At 37.0% G+C, this 26,115-nt stretch overlaps 1 protein-coding gene across 5 annotated transcripts in view; it reads right to left on the bottom strand.

Annotated features, from left to right (window-relative positions):
- Positions 1-411: 411 nt before the first annotated feature.
- ltk (leukocyte receptor tyrosine kinase) overlaps positions 412-26,115 on the bottom strand; it is a 72,128-nt gene continuing 46,424 nt past the window's right edge. For all 5 annotated transcript variants that reach the window (XM_055053314.1, XM_055053316.1, XM_055053315.1 and 2 more), the window contains 20 exons: positions 24,927-25,021; positions 23,714-23,779; positions 22,863-23,037; positions 21,642-21,792; positions 21,405-21,533; positions 20,650-20,806; positions 18,915-19,100; positions 18,016-18,114; positions 14,400-14,561; positions 13,606-13,725; positions 9,658-9,844; positions 8,928-9,018; positions 8,592-8,656; positions 6,886-7,015; positions 6,719-6,816; positions 6,165-6,257; positions 5,867-5,968; positions 5,358-5,492; positions 5,185-5,275; positions 412-4,568 (listed from right to left, as the gene is read on the bottom strand). In XM_055053314.1, the coding sequence (XP_054909289.1) occupies positions 3,594-4,568; positions 5,185-5,275; positions 5,358-5,492; positions 5,867-5,968; positions 6,165-6,257; positions 6,719-6,816; positions 6,886-7,015; positions 8,592-8,656; positions 8,928-9,018; positions 9,658-9,844; positions 13,606-13,725; positions 14,400-14,561; positions 18,016-18,114; positions 18,915-19,100; positions 20,650-20,806; positions 21,405-21,533; positions 21,642-21,792; positions 22,863-23,037; positions 23,714-23,779; positions 24,927-25,021 (3,307 nt within the window). In that variant the 3' untranslated portion in view covers positions 412-3,593. The remainder of the gene's footprint in view (positions 4,569-5,184; positions 5,276-5,357; positions 5,493-5,866; positions 5,969-6,164; positions 6,258-6,718; positions 6,817-6,885; positions 7,016-8,591; positions 8,657-8,927; positions 9,019-9,657; positions 9,845-13,605; positions 13,726-14,399; positions 14,562-18,015; positions 18,115-18,914; positions 19,101-20,649; positions 20,807-21,404; positions 21,534-21,641; positions 21,793-22,862; positions 23,038-23,713; positions 23,780-24,926; positions 25,022-26,115) is intronic.

Genomic DNA, 26,115 nt, shown 5'->3' with positions numbered 1-26,115 from the left:
AAAAAAAAAATTGGTTTTATAAAAGCTAATGCACATCAAATTTGTTCTGCCAAAGGTAATTTCTGACCAGGACGTTTTCTACTTCACAAGAAATAAAATGCAGAACTATGTCTACTGCAGCATTTCTATATAACTGCTCAAAAACAAAGTTCAGTCCACCGAATGACATTTATTCCTGCAGCCCTGATGGAAATAACATGGTTTTCTGTGTTGGTTGTGCAGCAACACCAAAGCTGATATGTTTTTGTGCTTTCCAACAAAAAACGATCCAGATTTAGCCGATCTACCAGAATCAGACAAGTTCATGCACATAAACAAGGAGCAAAAACACCATTTCACCAAGTATTTCTGCCCAGCTTTGAATATTAACATCTCAGTGTAATCAAAATAACACAAAGCTAACTTACAATGTCAATGTCAATGTCAAATTTATTTATATAGCACTTTAAAACAGGTATAAAACTGCACCAAAGTGCTGCACAGGAACAACAGTAACACAAGTAGATAAAACAGAATATCAAAAAATTGCTTCAGTTAAAAGCCAACGAATAAAAATGAGTTTTGAGAAGCGATTTAAAATGATCCAGGCTGCTAGCAGATCTAATCTGAAAAGGCAAATTGTTCCATAAATTAGGAGCAACAACAGAAAAAGCCCGATCTCCTTTCCTTAGTCGGGTCCGAGCTATTTGTACTTACAAGTACAAATAGCTTTTATCAAAATATAGGAGCTTGCTTTAACTAAATAATTATTGAATATTGATAAAAAGTCATACTTCCACTGGCAGATTCAACTTTTAAAATGGAAAAAATGTAAAGTGAAATAGTCTAGCAGTTTTTCATCAATATTTACAAACCCCTAAATCTTGGTGAAAAAATTGCTTGATAGTTTTGTCTTATTTCTGCACTAAATACTAAACAAAAATACTTGGTAAAATTAATGTTTTCAAGGAGTTTGGGGAAAGTCACTGAATGGTGTTGACTGTATTTGCGCCTCTGTAACTTTTCAATATTATTATTTTTTTAAATAATGTGCTCTAAAAACTGCAGAATTAATCACATTTGCACTTTTATAGAGAGTGATTTACCGGCACGTTTACAGATTCTTAAAGACTTTATTTATGAGTCAGAAGCTGGAAATTAAGACACCAATATTAGCAAGCCTGAGCACAATTTATACAAAAGATCCAACAAACTTCAAAATTTGACAAATTATAACATACATGAGAGAAACAGTTGAAGCTATAAATGATAAAACTAATTAATTAGCCAAATAAAATAAAAAATTCTAAATGTAAATGGCAGTGATTCACTACAGAGTCAACATCAACAATAAAACCACGTACGAAATGTAAAGGATTAGTCCAGTGTACAGACATGAGTATAAAAATAAAGATTTTCACAGCTGCATTAAGCTAACAAGAGACGCCTACTGGCCAAGACTAGGAAAAAAACATTCAAAATATTTTTATTATAAGTAAATTAATCTCTGCTCAGTTGTAGTATTCTTTGTTTTGAGAGTTTTTGTTGATAATACTTAAAAAATTACAATGAGGCATCCGGAGCTGGTGTGAAAATGCATCTTAGAAAAATAGGTGACCATGAAATAAAATCTTATTTAAAACAAAATAAAAATGTTGTCTTTAGATAGAATTTGAAACAGTTTTGAATATCTTATAATAAAATAGTCAACAAAAACTACAGTAGTTTACAGTTAAAATATGGTACAAAAAAGATAAAAATAAAAATACTAACGTTTTGTTCACAGATGAACACCTGCCGCCCCCTGCTGGATGATGGCAGGTATTACACCCTCCACATTTCTAACAGCAGGAATTGAAATGTTCACAGCTGCAAAATCCTAGTCAAAGTCCGGTCACTCATTAGTAAATCACAAACGTAAACAGTGAGCCCAGAAGAAGGAGCTCATTAAATATATTTTATTAATGGATGAATAAATTTGTTATTTCCTGTCAAAGCCAACATTCCTCAATTCTGCTGTGAAGTTTTAAAAACTATTTTTAAATTGTTTGAGTAATTATAAGTTGACTTGACATTCTTTCAAGGCACCAGTAAAACCGGCAGTGACACAGTCCCACAGAATAATACGACCACTACCATGCTTGACCATTTTTAGGGTGTACTAAGCTTTTAAACATAAACTTAAAAAAAAAAAAAAATCAGTTTCATGTCAGAAATTAAAAGCTCAGAATTATCTGGGCATCCGTGATGATAACAAGTGGATGTAAACTTCTGACTGGAGGTGAAAAAAGGTTTTAACAGGAGGAAAAGCACCGAAATATAAACCTAGGTGCTCATCTAAGTAGAGTTGCTTTCATAAACTTTATTCTTTCTGATTATAACACCATATGAAACATTAATGGATCAAAAAATGACAAATAAAAATCATTAGGAAAGAGTAAAAAGATGTGGCTGCAGTCATCAAGTTCACATTATGTAAGGAAAAGGAGGCGAGAGGGGAGCTTGTAATTTATATAATGTAAAAATAAGAAATAACATTTGTTTATGTTGCTTAAAAGTAAACATAAAAAAGAAATTATTTTCTCCTCATTAAGTAATTTAAGGAAGCAAAATGAAGCAATAGAAAAAAGAAAGCAAAGTTGCATTTTGTTAAAGAATGTAAAATAAAATTTAATTATTAACTTTTTTCATGATGCCGTGAATTTATTTTGAGAGTATTTTTATTTGTTTAGATTAAAATCAATCAATCAAAGTTGGGGCTATATTGCATCAATCTCCTTTTTGGCCACTAGATGTCGGTATTTCCTAAAACAAATCTTTAAACACTCCTTCGCTTTAGGTTAAACATGTATTAATATAAACACACGTCTGACAAAGCATTCATAAAACTACAGCAGGATAAAAAGATAACTAGGTAGCAGTGAAAATATCTCAGCATCAGTGTTTGGCTACCTCTGCACCAGAAGCCCAGGAGGGGGCGCTAAGCACACAACGGACTCTCTATGAAAGGCGACCTATAACGCTAATTTCATTTTTTGCATGTTTTTACACTTCTGTTTGCTTCTAAGCACTTAAAAAAGCCATTTTCTTGGAAATAAGTTGTTATTTTTTGGTGTCTGGGAAGTGAGTTGTTTCAAAAACCTCCCGAATGTCGAGTCATAATCGACAGGCACTGCGCTGTTACCTAGCAACAGTATGGGCTGTACAATGGCTGCTGGAAAAGACAAGTGTTTTGTTGTTGACGTACCATCCAGAAACCACTTGCTGGATTCTTATTGGTTGTGAAGGAGACTCCACTTCCGCTTTTCAAACATGTATGGTTGTGTAATTGTGCATCTGTCTTCAGCCTTTTCCAAATCATTCCAAGAATCTAAGAATAATTTGGTGCAAAAAATGTAATGAACAAGTTTTGTGTAGGCCATAGACTAATCCTAACCTGTTCAAGGAAGTATAATAGGTCACTTTTACGATTCAGAGATGTGTTTGTGTGAATGCTAGCATTTCATTGGGTTTTCCAGCATATCAGGAGCTAGAGTCATTTGATCTTTGCAGAGCTCGTCGTCCAGCTGACGGATTTCATCATATTCAAAGTCTCTGTTGCCACATGCTGATTTCTAGATGTGAGCGACACTCAGGTCCTCAGACAGAGAAAAGCCAGAGTCCCGGTCGCGGCTGAGCTTCTCTGTTTTAGCGTGCCTCCTGACGTCCTCGTGTCCGTAGCTGGCGTGGCGTTTCAGCAGAAGTTTGGGCACACAGGCTGAGGCGGTGCTGAATCCCAGCGCCAGACCCAGGCCAGTTCCTGGTGAGACGCTCGGCGGACCGATGCTGCATGTGATGGCTTCTGAGGCTTTGGGCTTCACCAGGGGCAGGCTCTCTGCCTCGTAGCTCTGCTCATCGTAGGCAAAGTTGACGTTCCCACAGGGGAAGCTGTGCAGTTTAGCCAGGTCCACCCCGGCTTTAGAGCTGCCTCCTGTCAAGGCCTTGGACACGGTTGGGGCAGCTTGGACCTGGCAAACTGGACTGAGGTAGGTGCTGCTGGTTCCGTCGCAAACAGCTTTGTTGTTCTCCTCAGTGGAATTGCAAGAGAGTGGCATGGACTGAGTGTGAGCCAGCGTTTTCTTCGTCCGGAAGCTTTCGAGGACCCAGGAGCCGTATGTTGGATTCCAAAGGTTCTTGGTCTTGTTTTTCAGCCTCTGGCTCCCCGAGGAGGAGCTGTTTCTGGAGCAGGGCCGATGATGAGCAGGTTCCGGATGCAGAGAGTTTGCTACAGAAGACAAACCAGGAGCAGGAACAGTCTCTGCCCAGGACGGCTCCAGCACTTCACAGCAGGAAGTCACTTCCTGGTGGACCGGTTGGGTTCTCTGTAGCAGAAGGCGAGGTTTGGTGGGCTGCGGTGGAGGGACTGGAGGACTGAAGCCCTTGGGGGAGAAACCGAGCTGGGAGGGTGAGTCCTTGCAAACAGGGCGGGACACCAGTAAAGGAGTGAGACTGGTGGAGTTGATGGCAGTGGGACGCATCCCCGTTCCGCCATCGTCCTCTGTGTTGGGGCCATATTCAACAGGCAGAGGGGTATTTATCACATCAGGGTCCTGAGAGAAAAATGATACATGCAGATCTAATTATTTCATCTAAATATCCATCTAGTAATGAGCCTAGCTAACCAGATAGCTGGCTAGCTTGATAGATGAAGTAGGTCTTCAAATGCATATTTATGCATGTCTTCCTGGAACCAACAGTTATAGTTGGAGATAGGTACCTGCCCACTTCATCTATGTCACTCCAGCTAGCTGGCAAGGTAGAGAGCTGCAAAGGTAAATAGCTAGCTTCGTAGCAAGCTAGAGTAGGTACATAGCTATTTAGCGAGCTACAGTGATATATTTCAGTTACATCATTCTAGCTAGATTAATAGAAAGCTACATAACTATGTAATCTATCTATCTATCTATCTATCTATCTATCTATCTATCTATCTATCTATCTATCTATCTATCTATCTATCTATCTATCTATCTATCTATCTATCTGTTGTGTTTTAGCTACAGCTACACCAATTAGCCATCTGAAGTGATGAATGAATGGATGTGGATGGATGGGTGGATGGGAGGGTGGATGAATGGATGGGTGATGAATGGATGGATGAGTGGATGAATCACATCTCTTCTTCTGAGCCATATGCTGAGAAGAAGAGATGTGCCTGCGATGTACCTGAGTGCAGTAGTTAATTCTCTCCAGGATTGTGGCGAAATTGGGCCGGTGATCAGGACAGTGCTGCCAACACTGGGTCATGAGCCGGTAGCTAAAAAACAAACGACGAATTAAACTCAAAATGTTTCATTCTTATCATTTCATGATTTTGGGATGGAAGATCTTGAACTCACACAGGGCCTGGACATCCCTTTGGTGGATCCATTCTGCCGCCACTGGTGACAAACTCCAGAACCTCCTGGTTGGTTTTACAGGGGTAAGGCATGTAGCCCAGAGACAGGATTTCCCAGAGCAGTACGCCGAATGACCTGCAGGGGGAGACACAGATTATCAAGTGGGAGGATTGTTTTGATTTCAGAAACTTTTCCAGCTTCACTCCTCATTTAGACATTGAAGAAATAAGAAGTAAGTTTGAGTAGCTTATAAAAGTTGTCACTTCTTATGCCAGAATAAAAGGTTCAATCAGGAAATATCATAATGAGAAACTTTAAATAGATTAAACCAATTAATTTAAGCCACTTTCTAAACTTAGAAGTGCAGTTTGCACTCATGATGGCTGCACCAGCAACACGATGCAGCTCTGTTTAAAATAATTCACATAATTAGTTTTCAGCTCTGCGTAACCTTTTTTTAAAAAATCAAACTGACATAAAAGTGTGTTGCTCAGTGGATTCCTGCATACCAGGTGTCGGTCTTGCAGGTAAAGATTCCCTCCATGAAGGCCTCTGGTGGCATCCATTTGACTGGCAGCATGGCTCGGCCACCTTTCCTGTAGTAACTCGCCCTGAGAAAAACAGATTTCTCTGTTCAGCATCAGTTTGAAGCAAAAGGTCATGAACTCCACCTTTGGCTCAATTGTGGGAAAATTAGATTTAGTTTCCAATTATTCCAACAAAGCCCCCATCAGGCTATTTTTTGCTTCCAGGAGACACATGATGGTGCTTTGCTGCAGAATCAGAGTGGATCCCGCAGGTTCAAACCTGTAAATGTCTCGGGCCATGCCGAAGTCTCCAATCTTAGCCACTCTATCTGGCCCGGCGCAGGTAAGCAGGCAATTCCTGGCAGCAATGTCTCTGAAAAAACAACAATTGCAGTCAGAAGTTTAAAACTAACTGTTGTTAATCACAGCAGGAGGCTGATTGACAAGAAGGAGGGTCTAAGCAAAACAAATAAATAAATAAAAAACAACAAATCTATCATTCACATAACTTTAGATAGATAACATTAATAGTTTGGCAAAAGTAAATTAATCTAATTCTTAATAGTCTCCAATAAGCTAATATATCTTAGTGAAACGTCACTTGAAAGATATTTGCACTATAAACTACACCAAAACTAGTTTGTGTGAAATTGCTTATAAAAAGAGCGATTCAGATGAATCGATAAAAATTTATAAAAAATTTAGGAGTGGATAGAAACTTATGGTAAGACTTATTACTCCTCTGCAGCCTTCCTTACTCGTCTGTTTTATCAAAGTATGACAGAAAATAATGATTGGTTTGAGTTTTCACTCGAACTGATCATGAGTCTGGACCTGTGGATGAACTGGTTCTCCTCCAGGTATCGACAGCCGCAGGCGATGTCTCTGGCCATCTGCAGCAGATCCCGCATGGTGAGAGAAAAGGTCTGGCCCTGGAAACGGCACAGCTCCGATCAGCAGGGGCCAAACGAAAAGATAAAAACCATGCAGAGCTGCTGTACCGCTCGCGGCCTGTTCTGCCTCAGGAAGCTTTTCATGTCTCCGCCGGTCATCAGTTCCAGCAGAATGAAGCGAGGCAGGATGTTTAGACTGACGCCGACGCAACGCACGATGTTCAGGTGGCTGAACTTACTGAGAGCACAAAAGAAGAGAAGGGCGAGCAGAAGCTTTATTAAGGACCATATAAATGATTTTACTCAATTCCTGAAATCAAAAAATGAAATGGATGTAAAATATACATTTCTGATGTAAAAAAATGAGAGGAACATGAAAAACGTAACCTTTACCTTTACTTTTTTAAATCTGTAAAGGGGGAAATATAAAGTTGTAAAGGTTGGACGAGCACGCTGAGCTAACTTGTGGTGAGGTCAGAATAAATCACCACATTCAAGCGGCAAGGCTCTGTTTCCCAGGAGTTTGGGCCTGAGGACCAAAGTTGCTCAAAAGTACGGAACAGCATTAGTGCCACTAAAACATAATAACAATAATAAAAATAAAAAAAAAATCTGATTTTTGATCTCAAGAGATTAAATTCACAAATTAAAGTCGGAATTCTGAGAAAAAAGTGAGAATTCTGGGAAAATTTGCCCAGATTTTGTTTTCATCAGTGGCCCTAATTCTTTTCTGTAGGTAATTTTTTTTTTTTGTCACGTAGGTCAAAATCACCAAGTCAAAAAGTAAAATTTTTACAAAACGTAAATCACAAAACATATTATGAAATAATATTTTTATTTTATTTATTAGTTGAACTTAAAACAGGTTTAGTTTGCAGTTCTTATTTACTTGATTGGAAGAAAAAAAAACAGAAAACCAGATTGTTGATTGTTTTGTTTATTCTTAACAAAGACAAAATGTTGGTAACTTTTAATTTGAAAACTACGATGCCTGTTAATGGGTGGGGGTTGCCAAAAACCTATACATTTTTAGATTAATTTCAGAATGTTTCTAGAAGTATCATGAAAATGTTGGAAATGTGAGAAGGTTCAAAAGTCAAACATTTCTGAGTTTTTTTTCTCACGTTTTTATTTGACTTTTGGAGCTCAGAAATTTCCACATTTCTTTCTTGAAAATTTCTGAGATGAATCAAAAAATTTCTGAGATTTTTGGTGGAAATTTCTTCCTTTTTTCTATCTGCAACGGCCATTACACTTCCTGTGTTTAGTAAAAGTCTATTAAAGTAACTAAAAGAAGACTTGTTAGAGTAAAAGTCATTGGGTAGATGTGGGTGTACTTACTATGAAATTGATTTATTTTTATGCACAGCATTAAGCATAATGTCAAACTTTTGTTTTACATGTTCAAGGGAGGAAAGAGATCACAAAAACATTTTTTTGCTGCAATAATATTTAAATTTGTAAGGCTTTGACTTCATTAAAAGAAAATCCGTGACTCTGGAAAAGTAAATAATGTCAATGAGTCGGAAAAAAAGAGAATCCCTTAATTAAACAGAAAGGTGCTTCCAGATTATTTCAGTTTAATAAAATGTTGATAGTTATTGGTCAGAAACCAACGAATTATCATAGTCCTGAATATATTTTACAAGGATGACTACACTTTGTATTAGAACTAGTTAGTCGATGTTTTCTGGTCATAATAATACAGAATCAGTGCACTGTAAAAAAAAAAAGAAGCATTAAACTGTAGCGGCGCAGCGTGAAGTGAGCGATAGAGCTTTCACCTCAGTGGGGAAACGTTCTTCCAGGCTCACCTCATAATCAGAGCCTCCATCAGGAAGTCCATTTCGTCCTGCTCGGAGCAGATTTCTGGAAGCGTCTGCAGCCGACAGAATCAGAGCAGCATTACTGCTATTGTCAAAGGAGTCCGAATAACAGAGTCTAATCAGCAGAGCACAGAAAGGCTGGCAACATCCTGAAGAGACCAACTTCCCCCTTTCGTTGCTCTGGACCTGAGTGGATATCTTGTCAAATATTCACTCAGTTGATGCACAACTGGGCTTTATTTTATACAATTCTTTCTAAAAACGTGTTTTTTTGGAGCATGTCCATGCGGTTTTATCAAAGGTTTCCCTTCGGTTTGAGCTGACCTTTATTGCCACCTGCATGGGGCTGCCATCGGCGCTCATTCCAAGAATTTGCCCCTCGTACACTTCACCGAAAGCGCCATGACCCAGAGCCCTGAGAGAACAAGACAAAAACTTTTATAAGAAACTGAAACTAAAAATAGACTTGGGTGTTTCTAGAGTACCTGCCTTTTTTTCTCTGGAGGAAAAAGAAAGTGCCCTTTTGAAATTTATTTTCACAATGTATTGTGTGTGTGTGCCCCACATTGTGTAATTTTGCCAAACATGACAACGGTTTCACCTTCAATCTGTATTAATTTTCTCATTTTAATTCAATCAAAACAAAACTGACCAAAACAACAATAACTAAAAAATTACAGAAAATCAAACCTTACATTTCAAATTTGAACATAATTTCAAAGAAACAAACTATTTCATTAAATTTGAGCAACTTAGAATGTTTTAATATTTAGTATTTTTCACCTTACTGTTCATACAAGAAGAAAATACTCAACTCAATACCTAAATATTTACAAGTATATACAAGTATATATATATATATATATATATATATACTTGTATAGAAAGAAAGAAGGAAAGAAAGAAGGAAAAGCCTCTGTCCGTCCTGTCCTATATATATAAATATATACAAGTGGTTTCTGGACGGTGAGTCAACAACGAAACATCTGCCATTACTGTGAAAATTTCCCACTTGAGCACCTGTCCCCCAAAATGTGGGTGCGTGGATCAGAACCTGAGCAGGGTGATGTTCTTGCGTGGAACCTCCTTCAGGTCGCTGAGCGACGCGGCCTTGCCTGCGAAGCAGTAGTTGGGGTTGTAGTCGGTCATGATGGTGGAGGAGCGGATCTTGCTCAGCTTGTACTCTGGGCTCTGCAGACGCCGCCTTACCGCATACAGGTCGTTCTTCCTGCGGTACCAAACTGCAGACAGAAGCAGAACCAGACGATAAACGGTGTTACTTTTACTTTGGTGCTTTTATAAAAGTCCAAACCCGGACTTTCTCTGGGAGCCCAGAGCTTCAGAGGCAGCCTCTGATCTGCCTGGGTAGGAGCGTTAATGCAAGGAGAAATCAAGCCAAGTCGCAGAGACACAGGAGGGTATCCAGCCAATTTAACATCAAATGCACTGCAAAAACACAAAATGTTACCAGGTTGTTTTGCTTAGATTGTCATGCAAATGTCTTATTACACTTGAATTAAAAGAAAAACTAGATTACAAATAACTTTTCAGCAAGATATAGGAGTTTATTAAGTTAGTTTAGATTCGGGGTGTTAAACTCATTTTTGTTTTGGGCCAAATCAAGATCATAAATGCTCGTAAAGGTCCGGTTGTGGCGAAATGTATTGATAAAACCTGTTGACAAACTGTAAAAATATCAATGAATTCTTAAAATTAAATATTATTATTGAACATCTGTTCAGTCCCTCCAAGATTTCATGATTCTTTTGGGATTTTTTGTAATAAAAATCAAAGTGTTTATGGTACTAATTTGGAAATATTTGCGCTTATTTATGATGGTAAATGTCACTTTTATATCACTCACTGAATAGATCATGGACAATAATCTGAGGATGAGGCAGCCTTGTGTTAGTGCTAAAAAGTACGGGGATTTGGTGATACAGTTCCATGATAATTCGCAAGAAGCTGGAGGAACGAATTGATATAATTTTGCAATAAACAAATACAAACTAATATTTAAGTACACCTAGTGTTTAGTCTAGAATATATAGGACCACAGAAAAAGCTTCGATGGGCCTTTAGTTTGACACGTGGTTTCGATATTTCCACTAGAATAAACCAAATGTTTTGGTAATATTTTGTGTTTTTGCAGTGTAGAGAGCATTAGAGCTGCTGATGTGGGATGGTTTCTCCTCGGTTAGCGCTCCTAGTCGCCCTTGTCCCTGTGAGGTTGGACTCACCCGCCGTGGAGGGGCAGCCCACGTCCCTGATGCAGGTTGGTAGTCTGCCAGGGAGGGGGAGTGGCGAGCGGGGAAGGACGAGCCGTCGAGCCATCGCCCGGTGCAGATGCTGGGGACTCGGGAGGAGGGGTGGAGGTAAGGGCGCGAAGGAGGTGAAATGAGGAGGAAAAGGCAGGACGGCGGGGGGAAGAGGAGGAGGAGGAGGACCCAGGGCACAGACTACCTCCCTGCATGGGGGAGAGCTCAGGTGGAGAGACACCATTAAGCTGAAGGGAACGTGAGGATTTCATGCTGCTTTTAACAGCCACTGACTCACAAAACGGCTCAAAACTTTAAAGAAATATCTGTCATTTATTCTCTGCTTTATTTACTTACAGGCTCACAGATTTACCCACAATGCAGCTGGCTAAAAATATCACTCTTCCCGAAGCACTCTTCAACCCATTTTTTATTTTAATTTTCAATTGTTCCAGTTTTAGCAGAACAAAAGCATATTTGACTAATTTGAAAAAAGACATTTCTTTTGTTGTTTTTTTTCCAAAATAAAAACAGAAAAGTGTGATGTGATTTTACCCCTCTAGCCAATTTTAATCCATTAACAGCTGCAAATTGTTAGGTTAAATTCAACAAAAATTTATATAATCTGGATTAAATCTCACTCCTCACTGTTTTGCTTTGAGATCTCTTGTATTTATTTGTTTTAAATTTAACTTTTCTTATAAGATTTTATGTGAAAATGTGAAGACATTTTAACTTATTATATGAGATAAATATGTTGTTTCACTGACAGATAATTTCACTTATAACACATAGCTTTTTAATCAATATTTAGGAATTATTACCCTAAACTAAGTTCAAGTATCTTGCTGAAAAGTTACTTGTAAGTTAGTTTTATTTTATTTCAAGTGCGCTAATGTATTTGCACTAAAACTAGATCAGAAATACTTTTGCAGTTTGCAGTGTAGACTGTAAGTTTAAGTAAAGACATTTCCCCAGCAGAGCTGCTTAAAATTCACCCAGGTTGTTAGTAGGACAAGAGAAGGAGCCTGCTTTTCATGCCACCTGAAAGTCACTCCTCTGAGAATCAGACGAGTCAAACTTCAGGCTCTACCTTCCCAGTTTTCTGTTGCAGCTGTCAGAAAGTGGGTCTTAATTCCCCAATAATCCTTCACTGTCCTATTTTACTGCACATGGAGTTCTGTGCACAGCTGAATATGCACTTAATAAAGTTTCTACTGCGTAGCAGCTTGTGAAATCAGAGTCTTATAAGTCCATGTCATGATGAATATTTACAGTGCAATGCAAATGTATTCATATCCTTTGAGCTTTGGCACATTTTGCTACATTCCAGCTGTGAAAATAATTATTATTTAGAATGGATTTTGTGTGATAGACCAACACAAAGTAAAATTTAATTATAAGGCGAAAGAAAAAAACGATCTTTTATAAATAGAAATCTGGAACCCATGTAATGCATTTCAGTATTTCAGAACCACCTTCTGCTTCAGTTTTGACAGGCTTTGCTTTTTCATCCACATGATTTTCCCATCATGGAAATGCTCAAACTGGATGGAGAATGTCTGTGAACTTTGACTAGGACATATCTTGATCCATGTTTTGGGTTGTTGCCCTATTAGAACAGGAGTCTGCAACTTCTACACTCCAAATAATCATTTTTACTCCCAGGTTTCCCTTTGCTGTGGAGAACAACACACAATTAATAATACTTAAATTTCCAAGTTTCATTGAGTTAATAGAATTATTTTATGCATGTAGAATTTCAGTCTTTTTGTCCTGCAGCTTTGTCTGAAATTTCCTTATGTAAACAACAGCATGCAGGTGGTCTACATTTGTATATCTGATTATGATTAAGTCACCAGCTTTGCACGTCGCTGCTGACGTGTCGTGACGTGCTAGTTACTGCATATTGTTTGGACTTCCATTTGTCGTCTTAATCACATAAAATCCCCCCAAAATCTAACAAATTTCTAGTTGTAATGTGAAAAAGTTAAAACACAGGAAACATTTGCTGGAAGTCAAATTTCTGCTATGGTAATAGTAGTTTTTGAATATATTATGCTGTCTAACCTGACCGGATAAAACCTCCAAAATAAAAATATATATTTTTTTAAATATTTTGCCACTCCCTCTCCTAAACATTACATCACAATGTGCAATTAGTGCTATTCTGTAACACATTTGCAGGTTTCAGTTTCATTTTTCTTGACCCAAAACAAGTGAGAGGTCAGCCATGACGCTTTGGTTTTAATCTTTACATCTGATAATCATGATTATTTTTTTCCACATATGACATTTACTGCTGTTTATTTTAAGGTTGTACGTAACCAGGCTACACTTTGCAGGTAAATGCCAAAGCTTTCTTCTTTAAAGACATTTATAGCATGTCATGCTTTCATCAGAACAATCGCTAAACTACAGGCACTAAATAAGACTTTGGTTTTTAATCATCACCCTTTAATCTGCTGTTTCCTCCTCTGTTCTCTTTGGGTTGTATTTACATTGAGTCAACATAAAAGAGAGCATCAGCAGACTGACATGCTATAATAAAAAGGTTCAGACTGTTGGCAACCTTTAACTCAGAGCAAAAGCTTTCCTCTCCTTTGATCTTCTGGCTGCTGAAAGGGTTATTTTCAAAGTTTCTCAGCCCTTCCAGTGGTTAGTGACGTCTGAAAGCTCACACGCTCACAGCCGGTGGAAGGAGGAGGGAACCGCCTGAGCGCAGAGCTGCAGGAGTCTCTTACTCAAGATGACGCCGGCGCAGACCAGAGCGACGCCGCTGACGACGATGGAGGCGACGACAGCCAGGATCAGCGACGTGGACAGCTGGCCTGGAGGGACGGGGCTCGGCGGGGCTGGAGAAACTGAAATAACAGATTTTACTTGTTAGTTTATAGGTTTATTTTGAGCCAAATACAATAAAAAGTATCAAACAAATATACTAATACCATAAAGAAGAAATATTGATTAGAAAAATAGCAGTAGTTCCACTGGTAGATTATTTCACCTAGCATTGTTAAAGAAGAAGTAATCTGCAAGTGGAATAAATACTTTCTTCTTTTTCTCAGTTTTTGTTCTGCTGTCACATTTTAAACTAAATTTGTTTTACTTTTCTAAGAAGGGAAAATGTTGTTCCCTTTTTTTTTTTAGCTTGAATTCAAGTTAAAAAGAATAAAATTTTCTAAATCTTACCAAGTATTTTTGATCTGGATTCTAGTGCAAATATCTCAGGACACTGAAGATAAAACAAAACTAACTATAAGTCACTTTTCATCAAGATATTGGAGCTTGTTTAAAGTACATAATTTATAAATATTGATAAAAAAAATTCTAGTTTCACTGGCAGATTATTCCACCTATCATGGAAAAAAATTATTTTAATAAGTGAAATAAATTTTCATCAATATTGAGGAATTATTGATTCAAATCAAGTCTCCTATATCTTTTTTAAACAATACTTATCTGTTAGTTTTGTTTTATTTTAAGATGTTTGCAGTCGAAATTTTTTTTAATGTTTGCTTGTGGCATAAAAACTCACCCGCAGCACTGACACACGTTACGTTGTCGCTGGCCAGGAATTCATCGTCGTCGCAGAGACAGAGGACGAGATGAGTGTCTTCTTCCCGCTTGCAGCTCTGCGTCTGACAATGGCTGCAGTTCAGCTCCACCTTGATCTCACACTCACCGTGACCCTCCATGGCTGGAAGGAGCAAAAACGCCACAGATTAAATACCTGTCTGTTTGACCTCATTCTCATATTACTGCTACAACTTTATTCTGCTAATACTACGATTATTCTGAAAATATCACTACCTTTTTTCTCAAAATATAGATTTTTTTATCATATTAACTGTCCTTGGAAAACTGCTTCTGAAGTCTGATTTAGTGGCGGATAGAGAGAAACTGTGTTTATGTGTCTGTTTCTCTAGAATATGCTTGGTGGTTTCAGCTGCATGTTGTTTTCATTGTTTCTCTTCTGGTTTTACATTCTAATCTCAGATTTTGCCCGATTCTCCGATTGTTTTCCTAACATGATGACAGATGCTCTGAGGTCCTGTGGTTTGGAGTTCCTGTGTGATGTTTTTCCACTCCACAGTTGGCTCAAAAAATGAAAACAGTCCAAAAAACTAAAATGAATAAATGAGTGGTTAACATGGTTTGTGGGAAGTGCAGCGATCAGACTGCAGAATATTTGAACATGCTTAAAAACCGCCATGACAGCCTGGTTCAAATGGGGATTAATAGTTATTATATACAAGGACATCAAACAACTTAAATAACAATTTATTTTGTTTTCTTATTCATTAAAAATTTACTTTCACCCCTCAATGTGAAAATTGTAGCATTCATAACTTTGCTGTTATTTGTGGAGGTTTTTTGTTGTTGTTTTTTTAATATAATTTCTTAGTAAATATTCAGCAAATTCTTAAGAAAATTATTTTTGGCTTACTTTAAATATAATTCTGTGCACATAAAATAAAAATTATACTTTAATTTGAAGAATATATTGAAATCTTACTGCTTAAACTTATTTAATTGGAAATGATTTGATTTTTTTTTTAACTGACTGGTTTATATATAATAATATATTTGTATTGTCACACAAAAACACAGATCTTATTATATTTTATGAACCAAAGGTTACATATTAATGGTTAATATTTTTAACCCTGCCAACAAAAATAATTTTGCTGAAATTAACATGAATTAACTTTTCTCTTTTAGACATTTAACTGAATTTATCAGCATTTTCTTTCAACAAATGTGTCCTAAGTTACAAAAAACTTCCAAAGATCTGTCTTAAAATGTTTAAATTTCATTTATTTGTAACTGTTTCATATGCCCTTTGATTGCAATTGCATTGTCTTTTTAAATCTTATTTTGTACCTAATCTTCTATATATTTTCATTTTATGTCTGTTTTTATGTTAAATTATGTGATGTTGAGAAAGGTGCCTGCAAATAAAACTTATTATTATTTATTGTTATTATTTTATTTACATGTTTCTGTTTTTCTCTAATTTTACATACTTCTGTTTTTTAGTAATGTTTTTTGTATGCACCAATCTGTGATTCAAAAATCATAATAATTTCTAAAAAGCTGTTCAAATTTAAATCAAATATAAAATGAAGATTTTATATGAAGATTGAAAGCGTTTCTGAATATATTTTGCCTCTTGCTGCACTTTATAACTCGTCATTTCTTTAAAAATCAATTTCCTCTGAAGGTTAAATTCCTAATTGTTTGCGTTGCCTTTATTTGCCATTCAGCCTCAGTGACATGCAGTCATAGACATTTTAAATCTAAAATTACGACAAAACAGAGCTTCATTGTTTCTCCACCATTAGAGGGGAAAATAAGCTTGTGTCTTGTGTCGGATAATAAACTTCACCCTAAATTACAGACAAGAGGACAACTGAACCACATGACAGATAAACATATTGGCTTTCAAATTGAATTATCATGATAACGACCCGCTTTTTTTCATATGAGGCGTTTTATGTTGCTGATCCAGTGGTTGTGTTTGGGAGCAGCGCTCTGCAGAACAACAATGTCTTTCAGGGGAGGACGGACGTCTGTCTGCCGGCGCCGGGGGCAACCGGCTGCACGAGGCCGCGAATTACCCGACCGCTTTCCTGTTCCTCAGCCGGGCTTAATGAGAATCAGATGGCCACCGTTCTCAACATAAATAACAGGAAACACCATACATTCATGCTGCTGCGGGCTTCAGATTTTACTGATAAAATGAGTTTACTTTTAGAGGAAAATCTTCTGGAAGAATAAACTTTATATGTAAAGTTTATATTCAAATATTGGAACAAACAGTGTAAAGCATTGAGTCACATTTAGTTGTGTCTGCCATCTTCTACTCTAAGTCCAATAAATTTAGGGAGTTTTAGATAAATGAACACAGACGAACAGGCACACATACACTGCAAAAACAAAATCTGACCAAGTTCTTTTGGTCGAGTTTGGTTCTGATGTTACAGAAGGGATCAAAGTTGGCTCAGCTAATTAAATTTGTCTTCCTTTTCTAGTCTCACCCCTTTTGAGAAACTAAGTGCTATAAATCTTATTCTTGACTCTAAAATGCATCAGTTAAAACCAAAACAATTTTCTTGTTGATTTAAATTTTATTTTCAAGTCAAACCACCTTCAAATTTTTTACAGTGGAAAATTATTCCCAATGGTTCACAAAACCTTTTTTTAATCCTAATTTAACAAGAAAGTTCTTTGAAATATATGCTGGAATAGTTTTCCGTATTCTACAGTTTTTATTTACAAACCGTCAGTATGAATGGAACTTATTTGGGTTTTTCTGAAATATGCATTCTGATTGGTGGTTTTCCAGGAGAGGATTTACAACTGTTTATTTTTTAAAGAAAAAAAATTAAAAATTATACATAAATATTTTTGTAAAATCTTCCAGTTTTAACCGCTCAATTTCTGTAGTCATTACACTGCAAAAACAAAATATTATTTTTTTGACGAGTTCTTAATACACTTGATATAAGGCAAAAGTAACTTTTATGAGAGATATAAGAATGTGTCTTAAGTCAATAATTAAATAAAAAAAGCACTAGTTCCATTGGCAGATATTAACAAGACATTTTTCTTGTTTTAAGTGGAAAATCTGCCAGTGGAAGTAGAGAAATTATTATTTAATATTCAAGAATTACTGACTTAAAACATGTTCTTATATTGCTGGACAGTTTTGATTATCTACCAGCATTTCTGACTGAACAGCTCTGCAGTTCTGCACTTATCAGGGAACGTTGGCGTAATTACAGTTGTAATCACAGAATCTGGGGAGCTACGGTCGCCCGCAGTGCCACACAATTTTTAGTTAATTTCCCTGCTTTGTGACATTCTTTGACCTGCTGCCTTTTATGCCAGCTTTGCCTCCGTTTCCACTTATTAATATTTGCAACTTAAGTGTTCCCAGGAAACTTTGGTGAATAAATGCACCCAACGTCAACGTGTCTCTACGAGGTTTCGTTGTTAATATTTAGATATGCATTGAATTTATTGCATTTTATGATTCCGACTCTTCAGTTTTGTTTTAAAAAAGAATATAATAGAGAAATAAATATAAAGGAATACTAATTATTATTATTATTCTTAGAATGTCAGGATGTCAGTTTGTGTCTCACCTGCCAGAGGTTGTAAGAAAATCTCTCCCATCGGATGAATGAAGGAAACGCCATTCTGGCCGTCGGCGGTGATGTCATCTGTCAGCGCAGCGTCGCCTCCTGTGAAGAAGAAAGTTCAGATTGTGTGAGACTATTACATTTCTTACAGCCGCAAACATTTTCACCTCTGACCTCTTGGTACATTAATTATTCAGTCTCAGTTTCTCTGCTTCCATCTCTTTTATTCCTTTGCTGAAATTGTTTTGCACTCCTTAAACTTTTCGATGTTTTATGCAATCAGTAACTTTAATGTCAAATTGTGCCATGGAAGGACAGTTAAAAGGTGATCTATTACACTTCTGTGGCGTATGGCCTAAGCAAAACATGGTGCATGAGCATTTTTTGCTCAAAATCATTCTTGGATAAAATTATCTGCTTCGTTCTGCATTTTGAGATGTTTTAGCGCATCTTGTTGCTTTAAATCCAAATGAGATACAGCTGACCACATCCCTCAAAATCAATGTTTACACTTTTACATAAAAATAGCTGCAAACAGATGCGCTATTATACAAGTGCACATCTTTGAAAAGCATTAGTAGAGCCTCCTGCACAACCAGCAAAAATGCAGCAAGTGGTTTCTGGATGGTAAGCTAACAACAAAACACTTCTGTTTTCCAGCAGCCATTGTACAGCACATTCAGAAACCAGCTGACTCGATGTGCTGGTGCTCAGGTTGGGTTGCCAGGTAGTGGGCAGAACTCTGCTGAGGTTGCTAGGTAACTGAGAGGTTTTTGGAATGACTCATTTTTCTGAAACCAAAAGCCGTCGACGACCAGTCAATGATTTGGGAAGTTTTTATTCATCTGGATAAAAAACTGACAAAATTTAAAAAAAAAAACTCAAACAGATGTTCTGATCACCTCTGTATCCGCCGCCACCGCCTCCTGCTGTGCAGGCTCCACCTCCTCCTCCAAACCCGCCATACGTTGACCAGCTGAGCTTTGACAGAGCCAGCGGACAGGAAGTCCCGCCCACTGCTCCTTCCACCAGTGATCTGCCGGCGCTCTGATGGAGACTGGGGATGTCCTTCCAACCACCTCCTCCGCCTTTCAGGAAACAAAAACCCTTCATGACTCAACGAGTATACCCAAAACATTTACTCAAGTAAATCTATTTTTACTCAAGTAAACAAAAGCCAAAAATAGCCAACAAGAAAAAAAATATTTTGTAAAAGGGCAAATCAGGTACCAAATAACTAATCAAAACATGTCAATTAATGTTTAAAGATTACATAAAACAAAGCAAAATTTGAAAATTTTGGTATATTAGAGAAAATAATTTACATAAATAACAGCTATGAAATAAATTATCCAAGTCAGTTTCTTTCAATATAAGATTTAGAAAACTTTAACAAAAACTGCAGGTGTTTGTCTGGAGAATTTCTGTTTAAAATATCAGATTTATTCATTCAGTGAAGTTACTCACAGTAAGTGAACTCAAGTAAGTGTAGCAATAAATTTTGTTAAAATTATTCAAAAGTAAAATAGTTGCAAATACTTTTTCTTTTTATACAACAATAATACTTTTGTTGTTGCTCAAACAACAAAAATCCAACATTCAACTCTGAAAGTTTGCAATATTCGCCTCTTTGTCTGTTTCCACTCCCACGGTTAGTGAATGTTTACAGAACCAACAATGGAGACAATCAGAGACTGAGAGTTTCCTTTCACTGAGGAATCAGCTTTTGTGCTTTGGTTGAATAAACGTGTCATAAGAGGAGGGAATTATATTTTATATTGATTTGAAGTAGCAATCATCTTTTCTGAATATATTTCAGCAAGATGTGTCCACAAGTTACAGAACCGGGGTTTAATGTTTTTTTTCTTTTTTTGTTAAAAAAAAAAGCATTTCTCATTATTTTCTAACAAGAAACCAAAAACTTTATTTAGCCGATGCACTTAAAGAAAAAGTACTTAACTGTTGCCTTTTTAATAATTGTAAAAACTTACTGGAGTGCAGTAATTGTAAGAAATAGCCACTAGATGAGGCAAAAGAAAAAAAAATAGTTCCCCTTTTTGTTTTCTGCTAACTTCAAGTTTACAAACAAGTTGTTTAAACTACTGAAGTGGATTAAAACTGTTTGTTTGGTTTGGTAAAACCCTAGTAATGACGATTGGAATCAAAAGATAAAACAGCAAGAAAATAATTTATGGGTTCGTAAACTTGAGATCAGTGAAATACATCAAAAATCAGCAGCGCCTGTAGCAATATTTAATAATTTAGGTTGGAGCATTCAGTCATGCATGATGCAATGACAGCCCAGGATAATGAGACCAAACAGCTGCACAGCCTTGAGAAAAACACATAACATGAAGACGAATTGATAAAGTTCAGAGATTGTAATAGAAATTTTTGATATTGTGCTGAAAAGAAATGTAGGAAGGAAGTGGTTGCTCTCTTCTATGTTCAATATAAGATCTTCAGATCATTCAGGTGTGGATGATCAAAAACACTCAGAATAAACGCAGTAAATGGTTGATTTTGACTCAATGTGCTAACCCAGGTTTGTTATGACTGTAGCTTTTCCCTTTTTTTTGTTTGTCATATCGTTAAATGATTTTAAAGGTATAAAATTCATATTAACTGGCAGTCTACCTGCTGCTCCAGTCTGACCGTTGGTGCCACGGGCTGCGGTGCTGTTCTCAAACTGCTCTGGAGGCATCTGGTCCAGACTGGACTCCGGGTTCTCCAGGTAGGCGTTTCCTCCCCCACCAGCTGCAATCAGCAAAGGAACCAGCTCACCGCCCTCCATCTGGAACAACAAACCAGTAAGTCTACACCTATTCTGCACTGCAAAACATCTGAAGGTGGTTTAACTTGAAATTAAATTCCACCTGCTGCCTGTAAAATAAAGTTTAACTCAACAAGAAAATTGTTTTTAAATCAGAAATTAAAGTTCATGAAGTTGATTTAACAACAAGAAGAAACAACTTGTCCAAATATTGTTTTCTAAGTTCATTAATCTTGATTAGTGAGTTTTAACTTAGACCAAATAATTATTTCACAATATGCAAGAAAGAAAACTGTCTTCATCTATTTAAAGAGCACACATTTCTCCATTGTTTTCACTCACAATATCAGGGTAAAACAATTACTTATTTTACTGTAGAACAATTTACAATTATATTTCAAATTGCACTAACAAAATGTCAGATGGAAGAGTCTTTATGAATGACTATGACTGGTGTCATAGAGTGTAATTCAGTAAATAACGACACTTTTAATGCAAAGTTGCATTAAAAGCCCATTAAAAGTGCCAACTTTACAAAATAATACTTTGACGCAGAAAGTAATTTAGAAGTCCATCAAATACAAACAATCACAACAAGAGAGTAAATGATTTGTGCCACCTTGAAGATGAAGGTGGCTCCTCCGCCGCCGCCGCCTCCACCTGCGCGCTCCGTGCCGGTCTCAGATCTGCGGTTGTCTTCGATCACAGACGACTCTCCCAGACATATTTTCTGTGTAAGAGGATTTCTCTGGCGTAGGAAGATGAGAATCAGACTTAAGGAGAAGGAGAAGGCCCTGTATCTGGGTCAGCCTGCAGTCTTTCCTCTGAACGGACACATGTCAGCTTTTCCACTCACCCCGGGGCAGGCGTCCTCTCCCTGGTGTCCCACCAAAATGTGAAGTATTTCGCCTTTTTCCAGGGGAAATATGGCGGAGATAAACACCCCATGGTTGCGTTTGTTGTGGTTTTTGGCTCCTTTTCCGCCTGCAGCGCCGTAAGCTGAGATACTGAGGGAGATCGCAGCAACGCAAAGGGATTAAACTCAGAAAGAAATTACACTTTGGCTCAAACCTAGCAAACAGCTGTGCTGACGATTTCTGACACAGACACAAAATAAAGAATATTGTACCCTGAGGATCGTCGTAACCTTTTTACGTACAAATACAGAGCATGGGGATTGTGAAATTGAACCTACAAACCTTTTCTGTTTTCCTTTAGTTTTTGTTCTTACCTCATGCTTCCTCTCATGAAGATAAGTCTTGACTGACAAATTAGATTTAGTGGAAAACCAGCTAATTATATTGAGTATGACCAATAGGATCACAGTTTTTGACGTTTAGGTCATTAAAAACAAATATGAATGGTAGAAATTATACTTTTACTAATATCAGACTTCCATATGAATGAAGAACAGAAGTGTGTGAATGTATTGGTAACTAATAGCAGTATATCTGGGGGTAAAATGTGTAGTATAGTAAGGCCTGACAAATATGTATTCTCTTATTAGAACTACAGTTATTTTATTTATAAATTTCATTAAAAAATGAATGAGTGTTCATGGGTAAAATGGGTTAAAAAAAATATACAGATAATTAGTAGGAGTTGAATTGCAGCACTGATTCTTATGAAAGTATTTTTTAAAACTTTTTTGACTGGTTGGACCAAAAAAAGTGCATCCATATTCTCTTGAATTTATATTTTAGAGCTTTAATTTTAGGATTTGGGAGCATCCAGTTGGAGAAAAGTGCAAAATTCTTCACACACACTGTCACCATGAAACCAGTGATGTTTTTTTCTTTCTTTTATCTTTCTAAAAGCACAAAAACATCATTATGTCCCATCTTTCTTTCCTGGCATCACCTGAAATAAACCCAAAGTAGCTCAATCTTTTTCACAAATGAACTCTTAGCCTTAATTTAGGCCAATTTTGTAATGCGCATTATTCTACAAAGGTAAATGGGTTTGCTGTTGGACATCACATTTAAAAAACAAAGTATGTGATGTGCTTCCAATAGTAGGAACAAAGTGTTTTTGTGTCTAATAAAAAGAGAAATGTTTCTTCTTCATTTTCACTCACTGGTATCGGTTGGTAGCAGGAACCTTCCACATTTGGACTCCTTTCAGGGGGCCCTCCTTCCCCACAGTGACGCTGACGTTTTTGTTCCTGTAGGTGCTGTCGCACTGGGCTTGGGTCGGACCGTGGGGGCCGCTGGCACCGCATGAGTTAAACCACCATGTCATCAGAGAGACTTCTGTCAATATGGAGAAAATAAACGGCTGGAATCAGCTGGAATATTAAGGACATAATGTGAAAAAACTGTGGAAGACTTCGGTAAGGTTTTCTGAGAGAACGCAGTGGCGCCCCCAAAAGGGGGATCAGAGGGGGACATGGCCACCATACTAATTATTTATTCTTTCTAGTCTGGCCAACACTAAGAAGATTACATGTTGACCAAAAATAAAAAAATAAAAAAAATAAATAAAAATTTAAAGTTGTAGCACATAACTTTTATAAAAATATAGGTTTTTTACAAATTTGTCCAAAATGTTATGACAGTATGGCTTGAGTCAGATAATCTATGAAAATAGATTATCTGACTCTTTGCTCAGTGCTATCTAGAAACAGCCAATCAGAGCCAGGAGGCTGGTCTTAGCATTGCCAATCAGGAGAGAATGCAGCGCTGCTCATTCCTTTCTTTTCTCTCTGCTACACTGCAGCTTTTTCCAGATAGCAGAGCCTGACACAAATGCCCAGGCTATTTAGCATGGCCAACAATGTCTTGTACTGTTTTAACAAACATGTAGAAAACATATTTGCAGCTTTAAGTAGTACTATCTAAAATGTGAGTTCTGTATGCGTTATTCAATATTTAAGCTAAGATATTATATTTTGAGAATTCTCTAGTCCCAGGTCTTTCCTATACATACCTGTGACCGACGGTTCAGGAAGTGGACTCAGGAAATCAAAGTCAATTTGCTGCAGCGAGTTGAGATCTGAGGACAGACAGAAACATCCAATTCTGACTGAACAGAAGTTTTAATAAGGACAATAGCCTTTATTAGTCCTTATTAAAACAAATGTAAAGCAAATGTAGGATAATAAGAAAAAATTAAAAAATAGATATTTTCTGACTTCCTGAGCAGAAAAATAATGTGGATGAGTGTTTAATTGTCCTCCGGTCTGCTTTTGCATGCCGGCTTAGAAATCTGCCCACTTAGCACTGGGAATGTTTGTGTGATGGGCTCAGCCAAGCTCTTCCCTCAAACCAATTTTGTGTTTCTAAATTCGATTAGGAAAACAAAGGCTTCAGATACAAAAGTATAGTGTTGTCAACCAGCAAAAATGTTCCAATTTAGCATTATTCAGATTTACTCAGAGGTGGCAGACTTTCCAAAATCTGTTTGAGTAACATATTTTTACTGAATAACTGATCAAAGCAATCATTAAATATTTGAAAATTACATCATAAGGACCAAAATATAAAGTTAAGTGTAAAGTTTTCCATTTTAGAGAAAGTAATTCAAATAAATGACAGGTATAAATTAACAAATCTTTCCAAATGAGTTGCTTTCAATGCGAAACTTATAAATCTTTAACAGAAACTGCAGCAATTTTACTCAGGTGAGAGAAGGAAAACTTTAAAATAAAATTACTCAAGTAAAATAAAATCTACAGTGTAGTAAAAATAGTAATTTTTCCCCTAAAAAATTACTCAAGTAGATGTATCTAAGTTAATGTTACTACCAAACTCTGCAAATGCTTCCTGAGGAAAATAATGACTCTTATTTTCCTCTGTCAAATGTACAGTTATCCCTTTTTAAAGGTTTTTATCTGCAGTTTTCTTAAATTATGTATAAGTCCCCTTCACAGCTGAGCATAAAAAGGTTTTGTAAGTGTGGGAATTTAAACCCAGAGTGCAAAAACTCAGAGAGAGGAATGCTGGCACACACTGCTGTCATACTGCGGTGAACGATTCGTAGCAAATCATTTTAGCGCTGGTGTCACAACCAATCATTAAAATGAGGCGTCAAACTGGAGTCCGAACACTTCACAATGACTTTATGAAGCACATTTATAATTTCTGAAAGTTTGTGCTTTGCACAACTCTTGTCATGACGATGTAGGTGTGTTTACGCCTACCTGTTTTGAAGCAGGCCGCGCCGATGGCGATGTCATCAAACGCGAAGTCAGCGTTGGAGTTTGGTCCCCACGCGGCTTTGACGTGGATGTGGAATCTGAAGGGAAGCAGAAATCAGAAAGCAATAGAAGCTCTTACAAAGGAATAATTGTAACATGAGCAATGACAGACCAGAAAACAGAAACAGATGACATTTTGTCAGATCCCCAGTACTTTGTTTTGTTTTATTATGATTGTGTGTGACAGTTCAGAACAGTGTCTGCGGCTGACAAGTGGTGGGAAAATGAGACTGTTAGAATTACTGCATTGTGTTATCATTCTTACATTAGTAGTTTAGATTACTAGGTTGTTTCTCATTTAAAGGTTTAGTGTTCTCAACTAGAGAAAAACTTGATAAAGACATAACTAACCTTTCCCTTAACTTCAAGCATGTTTTTGCAGCTGGTATCTGAATCTTCTTTAGGAGATCTTCCTAAGATAATCCTTAGTTGTAAAACTGTAGAATTTAGTTTCTGTGTTCCCCATTTCCTTATCAAGATATACCTCCCCTATTAAGATCCATTCACTCCCTTCCCTGCTAATAAAGACAAACTTTTACATAGGTCGAGAAAAAACCTATCAATACGTTGTCTCTTCAAACTTTGAGCATTTAAAGATTTAAATTTTTCTCTGTTTTTCTATGCAAAAAGCTTAAAGGTGATCTTTAATGCTTCTTTGAACGGGTTACGATAAGTCTATGGGTGATACAAAACATTTTCTTTACATTTTGTTCACAAAATTATTCTTAGATAATGAGATTTCAGTACGTCAGAGCTGTTTTACAACCTCTTGTCATTTTACAGTCAAGTAAGCTGCTGGGCACAAAAAATGGCTGCAAACAAATTCGCAATCATACAACCTCACATCTTTGAAAAACACAAGTGGAGCCTCCTGCACAACAAATGAGAATGAAGAAAGTGGTTTCTGAACAAAACACTTTTTTCCAGCAGCCATTGTACAGCACAAGTTAACCAGCTGACCAAATGTATTAGAGCTCCGTTTGGGTTGCTCGATAACGAATCTGGGCTCAGCTGGAGTTGCTCGGTAACTGTTCGAAAGTCCCAAGTACCGGGCTTAGCAAGTTTTCTGGGGGAAACTCTGATTACATTAACATCTCCATCCATTATTATCTCCAAAAACAGTGCGCTTTTA

This window comes from Poeciliopsis prolifica, unplaced genomic scaffold (genome assembly GCF_027474105.1).
Source record: "Poeciliopsis prolifica strain line A6 unplaced genomic scaffold, Auburn_PproV2 SCAFFOLD037, whole genome shotgun sequence".
In the NCBI taxonomy this organism is placed as follows: Eukaryota; Metazoa; Chordata; class Actinopteri; order Cyprinodontiformes; family Poeciliidae; genus Poeciliopsis; species Poeciliopsis prolifica.
The sequence above is the reverse complement of the archived record's forward strand: the minus strand, read 5'-3'. Positions and strand labels throughout refer to the sequence as shown.